This window comes from Frankliniella occidentalis, unplaced genomic scaffold (genome assembly GCF_000697945.3).
Source record: "Frankliniella occidentalis isolate FOCC.00 unplaced genomic scaffold, Focc_3.1 Scaffold29, whole genome shotgun sequence".
Taxonomy (NCBI): domain Eukaryota; kingdom Metazoa; phylum Arthropoda; class Insecta; order Thysanoptera; family Thripidae; genus Frankliniella; species Frankliniella occidentalis.
In genome coordinates this window covers 582,709-589,801 of record NW_026267159.1, presented here as the reverse complement: position 1 = coordinate 589,801, position 7,093 = coordinate 582,709, and the positions used below count along the sequence as shown (strand labels likewise).

The 7,093-nt window shown below is 56.0% G+C and overlaps 1 protein-coding gene across 1 annotated transcript in view; it reads left to right on the top strand.

Moving 5' to 3' along the window:
* Positions 1–7,093, top strand: part of LOC113202436 (epidermal retinol dehydrogenase 2-like) — a 161,417-nt gene that overhangs the window by 140,024 nt on the left and 14,300 nt on the right. The window contains exons 3-4 of the mRNA XM_052265719.1: positions 5,270–5,476; positions 5,576–5,728. Coding sequence (XP_052121679.1) covers positions 5,270–5,476; positions 5,576–5,728 — 360 coding nt within the window. The remainder of the gene's footprint in view (positions 1–5,269; positions 5,477–5,575; positions 5,729–7,093) is intronic.

Below are 7,093 nucleotides of genomic sequence, written 5' to 3'. Positions count from 1 at the left end.
CCCCTCCTGCAGTTCCTGACCTTCACGACGGTAGTCTGGTTGGTGGTCCGGTGGCAGACCTTGCTCCGTGTTCACCCCGATCGGTGATTAGATTCAATCATCAAAAGGATATCGATCAGTATATTCCTTGAGGGCGCATATTTATCGCACCCATAGTTTTTGGTTGACCATGAACTGCATAATGCTAAACATTGTTAATCTATCAAACCGGTTCTGCAATAGTTGGTCTCTTTTACTCTCCCATGTCGCAGCTGTGGAAGAAGATGACTCCCTCATGACTTTCAAATCTAAGAAAAAATTATCGGCTGTCTCAAACCCGTCAATTATGTGCCTTCACTTGTAATGTTGCCCTTCTGGTTGACAAGTACGTTTGTGCAACTTGACAAACTACTTTTAAGTGTTCGAATGTCACACACTTTGTGGAATTATGTTAATTGTAAGTGCAGCAACTGACTAATACAATTGCGGTGCGTTATAGCAACGCAAGTGCTGTATGGTCATTTGAAGAAAAAGCCACAAGTTGCACAAATTTGTAGCCAACAAGCCAACCCTCTTCCATGCTGCTGAGGCTGACCCTTGCCTCCCAGCCAGACACCCGTGGCCGCCTCTCCCCGGCGGCGCCTGGTACCCCGCCCCCTTCCCTTGTGACGTAACGCCGAGTAGCGTAAGAGTCCGGCCGCAGATTCACGGGCAGCGCGCTGACCTTTGGCGGACAGCCTCCGAGGGAGAAAGAGCGAGAGAAAAAGGATCGCATCGCGAACGGGTATAGTGGGGCGCGATGGATTTCGTGAGTGCGAATAAGAAATACGACGCCGCGCTCATGTCAACAGCACTTAGCGGCGAGGTGCAGCGCGCGGCTCGATCCGCAGAGAAGCACGATTGCGAAGGGGATTCCTGCTTTCCCAAGACTACGCCACCAAAGGCTCGTTCGTCGTCCTCAAAGGACGGCTGCGCACTGTGAAAAAAATGCCCCTTTTTCTTATCTGATAGGCCTGGAAAAGTGAAAAGGCTCATACGTAGGTCCTAGTTCAAGATTTCCTTTTTATTTTATTTTTTGTAGCAGGGTGCCGTGTAAGGGCAGGACCTCCTATGGCCGTAATGAGTCGTGTGATTGACGACCCGACTGGCCGGAGGGAAGTAGGGGATCTTCTGATTGGCTGCCGCCCGGATTGCTGCTGACGCTTGCATGCCCGGCCGGCCCGGGCGCTGTTTGGCCGCACTGTGACGCCCCTCCTCTACTGATTGCGGCCGACGCCGACTAAAGTAACCACAAAAACTCCTCGTTTTCATTTGTCTCCTTGGCGCGCGCACGGGTCCGCCGCGGTCGGTGTGGTGGCCAGCTGCATAAGTGCCGCGCGGGACTTCCCATGGTAGCCGTAAGGAAAAGAGGTAAAGCTGTTGATCTTTTCGATGCCCGGGTTGTTGCAGCGAAAACAGCAAGTACAGTTTGTGTTCGAACTGCGTCATGTTTTTCTCTGCAGTAATTTCATTTTTCTTTTTTCGCAAACGGGCGTAGTTTAGTAATAGCTGTTTTACCCCTTAGATGCAAACATGTAAGCATGTGGAACTAGGCTGGCATAACTTATAACTATTGGCGAGCCAAAGTTTACTTGAATAAAATCAGTTACGACGAGATTATCCATACGGCCATAAATCCTCCTATACCCTCCAAACGCACTAGTCGTTAATGGGTTAGACTGTCGGACAAAAAAGTTGAATAACAGTTCAAACAGTGCAGCTGAAATGTTCGTCAGTTTTACCTAATTTTGATATTATATGACCCAGTGTAAGTGGTTATTGGTCACGTGTCTTTAAGGTCGTGAATCTAAAAGTTCGAACTGTCTAGTAACTCTAACTTTAATCTTAACACTGTCAACTCATTATCTTGTTTTTTTTTTTGCGCACGTGGCGGCGCGAGTGAGTTCCCACTCCTTATGACCGTAAAGGCGCCATGGCCCCGGTGAGAACTCGACAAGCCCGCCCGCACCGGCGCGCGTGTTACTGACACACCAGGTACTCCTCGGCTGGCAGCCGTTACGTAGTGCATCCTCGTCATGCGTGTGCCCTGCGCCCTGCGCGAGGTTCACTGACACCGTCCGGATGGGCATTTTCCACGAGGACAGGCTGCCGGAGGCCATGGACCTCGGCCCTTCCCTTCTGGGCGGCCGCGGGTGTCCCGGCGGCCTTGGGCTGGGCCGCGGTGGACGGGGCCCTCGGCCCGCGGGATCACATGAGTTACGACCTCCACGTCGGGCACGTCGAGGTGGCGGGCGCGTGTCAAAGAGCACGCCGCCAGCGCTCCAGCGGCTGCCGCCCGGCCGCCGACCGGCCCCGGTAGCGCCCGGCGGGTAGGCAGCGCCGCCGCGCAGGCGTGTCCGACCCGACTGCCTATCCGCACTTCGCAGGCGTTGACCGGGGAGGAGGAGGACGAGGAGGGGAAGAAAGGGAGGGGGAAGGTAAAGGTGGTATTTTAGCTGAGCTGAACTCTGCATCTACCCACGATGCGTTCTGTCTGTCTATCTGTCTGTCTGTCTGTCGACCTCAGTCCCTCACTTTCAAGCCCACTCACTTACATTACACACACACACACACACACATGCGCATGCGCGCGCGCGCACTTTCTACACCCATTTACCCCTTGCTCCCTGTATATATATATTTTTTTCTTCTTCATTTTTTTTCTTTTTTAAATAATTAAATGAAACCGTGAACAACACACACAGCCAACATGCCAACCGGGCGTGCCGCGCCGTGTATAAACAAATACGCGTGCTGCCCATGCATACATGTACACACATTCGCACGAGCCGTCCGTGTCACCACTTCACACATGTTCGTGCACATTCACATACTCGACTGGAATTAAAGCGACACCCTCCCCCTCCCCCCCCCCTTCACTCATTCTCGGCGCGCCACGCTCTCTCACACGTTCCCGCTCTTTTGCACTGTTCTATCTCTCTCCCTCACACCCACACATATAGGCTTCCTTCTCATGCTAGTCTTGAAATACTTACACCTCATTTCCCAGGGAGACTTGACAAATATTTAATTCTAAAGCAGAAGCCGACTCAGGCCACTGTCTGTCTGTCTGTCTGTCCGCCTCTTCCCCACTCCATCCTTTCGCCCTTAATGCATTCCTGTTTCCGCTGGACCCCCGCTATCGACTGTAACGCCCGCCGGCCGCCAGTCATATTTATGTGTTTGCCCGCCAAACTCACAGATGCACCCGTTTTACTGGTCGACACGGCCGGGTGGCGCGCTGGGCAAACTCCCTTCCTCCTCCCCGCGCACCTCCGCCCACACTCTCGCCCCCATCGCTTTCTGGACCAATTTATCGTCTATATTTTCATGTTCGAATTATTTGTTTTTTTTGTAATACTTCAATTTTGGGGGGAGGAGGGAAGCGTGCAGCAGAAGGGAGAGTGAGTGTCTTCCTATATAATCACAGCCAGCTGGTGGGAGTGGGTTATTGCCAGACCGGGAAGAGGGGGGGGGGGTGGTAAATTTTGCGTTGGGGGCGTGCTTGTCACATGACTGTCACACACCTGCCAAGCGTGAGCGCTGTCACGCCCCGCGCGTGTGGGAGGGGGGAAAAGGAGAGAAATGAGAGAAAGGGAATGGGAAGGGAGGGGGGAGAGAGAGGGAGAAAGGACACAGGACAGAGGCAGGAGTGATGGGAGAGGAAGATAGCGAATATGAGAGAATGAGAGGAATGACATAGGAAGCGAAGTGGGCGTAGGTGGGTGATGGGGGTGGTTTTTGTTTGAACACATCCCCGCTCGGTGGGCCGCGAGCTCTCTGTCACTACGTAAATCAGTGGTGACCCTCCCTCCCTCTCCCTTTCCCCTCGGTGCGCGGGCGCGCCCCTCGCGGTCATCTGTCTTGCTTCGACCCCGCGCCCGCCCCCGCCCCTTGCCCGCGCACTCCACCCGCTTGCAGCACCGCGCGCGCCCGCCGTCCCCTATAAAAGTCTATTGTCTCCCAAAATTTTATTATTTGAGCGATATGTGGCAACCCTGCGAGCAGGGCCGACCGGCCGGGGCGGGGAGGTGCTGCTCCACGGAGGGACGCCGAGACGCGTCAGGCGCGGGGATTTTATGAAAACGTTATATTCCGCGGCCCTCTCGTGTCGCCGCCCAACGCATGCTATACCACCGCCTCTCCTTCCCTCCTCTCCGTCTCGACGAGGAGCTCCGGAGGACCCCACGCCGCCGCCGGCCTCCGACTGGCACCATTAAAGCCGTGTGTGCAGTACACAGTCGAGTCAATAAAACACCCCGCCATTATCCGGGCGATGATTTGCCGGCCACGTGACCGCCGGTGCCGCCTCGCGCGGCGCACTGGTCGGCCACCTGGTACTTCCCCGGCGGGGTACTCGTCGGCCGGTGGTACTCCCCGGCGTGGTGCGTCGCGATCACCGCGCGGGTAATTTATCGCCCGGTGATCCCGCGAGGCCCCAGAGGGGCCCTCCGGCGGGCCGGGGCGGGGCGGCCCTGCACCCAGCTTTAGGGGGTGACCCTGTGAGAGTAAATGGGGGTGGAGGGGGAGGGGGGTCTGTCTCATGACAGCTGATGGATTGATCTGCTTTGCGGTCTGTCTGGGCTACGTTCCGAAACAGAAACAGTGCGCGGGGGGCTGCGTATCGCGTCGCCATCGCTCTTTCTCTCTCGCTCTCTCTGTCACGCCTATGCGCCCACCAGTGTGGGACGAGGAGCGACGCTCTGCCACTCGGCCTGCGCGGCCTGCTGGCGTGCAGATTCGGACGCACCCCACGCCGCGGTGGCTCTGTGGCGAGGGAGGGTACGGACGTGGACCGAAAAACCGCTCTGCAATTTTTTTCCCCCGCCCTGTTTTCTGCTCTCCTCTTTTTCACCGAGCCCGCCTATACAAACTAATGGACGCAGTGGGGCCGACACTGCAAAAGCATTAAGTTTTCGCTGCGAATTTGCGAATTTTGTTGCTCGTTGGGTATGTTTTCTTTTTTATGCGTCTCGGACCATGTCTGACAGAACCGACATACAGGTATCCTCGAGAGTACCCTCCCTTCTAAATCTACCAATCAGCCGGATCTCGTTTGTGCGTTCGTTGGCCGGTCGGTATGCCCTCTGCCGACGACCCTTTCGCACGGCGTGCGTGCGTCCAGCCGCCGGGGGTCTTCTGACGTAGTTCGGGACGTCGCCCTGGCCCCTCCTCCCTCTTGACCCGGTTGTCATTACCACCGTTTTTATTATTTTCCTGACCCGGTTCTTTTTATTCTCCCTCCCCGCAGATCACCGGCGCCGGCCACGGCCTCGGCAAGGAGACGGCGCTGCAGTTCGCCCGCCAGGGCTGCCGCGTGGCGTGCGTCGACGTCAACAAGGTTGGCAACGACGAGACGGTGCGCGAGATCATCATGGAGGCGGAGAAGGCCGGCGTCGTGGCCAACGGCAAGCCCCTGGCCAAGGCGTACGTCTGCAACGTGGCCGACAGGAAAAAGGTGAGGGTTCCGCCAGGAGACGATTCTGTGGAGTCGCAGCTCCGACAACGTGAGGTTTGTGGTTTGAACTGTCACTTACGCACTCCCTCCATTCTGCAGATCCAAGACCTTGCCGTGCAGGTCACCAAGGACATGGGCGAGGTGGACATTCTGGTCAACAACGCCGGCATCCTCACCGAGCACTCGTTCCGCGACGCCACTCCCGAAGAGATCGACCTCACCATCAACGTCAACCTCACGTCGCACTTCTGGGTGAGCATCACGGCTTGCACCTACAGCAGCAGCAGCCCCGCACAAACACAAAAACACTCACACGAGCGTATACTTCACACTTATCCCTCCCAATCAATGCTTTTGCGCCTCACGGCCGTTCGCAACGAACGCTCGTTAGACTCGACGCTGATTGTTGGCTCTTTTTTTTCCCTCCTTTCTGAATCGCAATATAATGTCAGGTGATCACGATGCCGGCACTCATTGGCACAAAGGTGGCGACTGTACAGCATAACAAATACCCAAATTGACGCTGTTGCCTTGTCCCACACGTAAAACGTCGTGCTGATATTACGCCTCGGGGAGATCCTCGCTTCGCGCGTGAACCCCGAGTCTCTTGTATGACCCTTATTCAAGCTGAAGTCAAAGCCCGGCCGGCGAGGCCACCACTACTGGCACCGCGTCGTGGCCAAGAAAGTAAATTCATTAATTTACAACATATTTTTATTTACGATTCCAAAATCTGCGTTGTGTTGTAAATTTGCGAGGGCCAAACTCTATAGCTCTTGAGTAGATGCCAAGTCGCTACGTGTCGTAATTTTACAATTAAAATGTGTAATTCTACCTCAACATTATGGCAAATTCTCCTGCGATAAACCCCCACAAATTATTTCTCGCAGAGCTTTGGCATTTGGCTATGGCTATGGCGGGGCAGACTGACCAGCCGCGCTTGCTCAACCCGACCCTGCGCACGCGCCGCCGCCGCCAAACCAGTCCGCGCGCCTCCTCTGCTGCTGGACCTGGATTAGGATTTAATCCGGCCCTGGCTTGCTTTTCATTTGATCAGGGACTGAATGGCCGTTGGAGACGCAGTGTTCTGCACGTGACGGCGGCTCTTTAGCGTGTGACGGCAACCGTGCCCATGTTCATAGTGTGTGATGACGATAACAACGTCATGGGAATGCCATTAAAGAGGTCTTTAGTGGCGTCGGCAACCTTACACACTCGCTCACACACAGTTAAACCGACACTCCTCTACACACACTCACACGCGCACGCGCGCGCGCGCAGTCACACACGCTCAAACACACTCACACGCACGCTCCAACGGGCGTCGCATGACGGGCCATGCGTGAGGTGCTATGGCCATACCGCCTCCCTCGTCCCACATTCCGCAGCAGCAGCAGCCTCTGCTGCGGCGGATGAGGTCCTGGCGCAATGTACCTCCTCCCCCTCCCCTCCAGGGCTCTCCAGTAGTCGTCTGCTAGCCTCTCGGACACCACTCAAGCGCGCGTTGCTGTTTTAATCAGGACCTCCTCTTCGCCCCCCCCCTTTCCCCTCATTCCAGCCACCCCCTGACGTGACAAGGGTGTCGCCCTCCCCGGCCCGCCCCCGGCCCGCAACCAG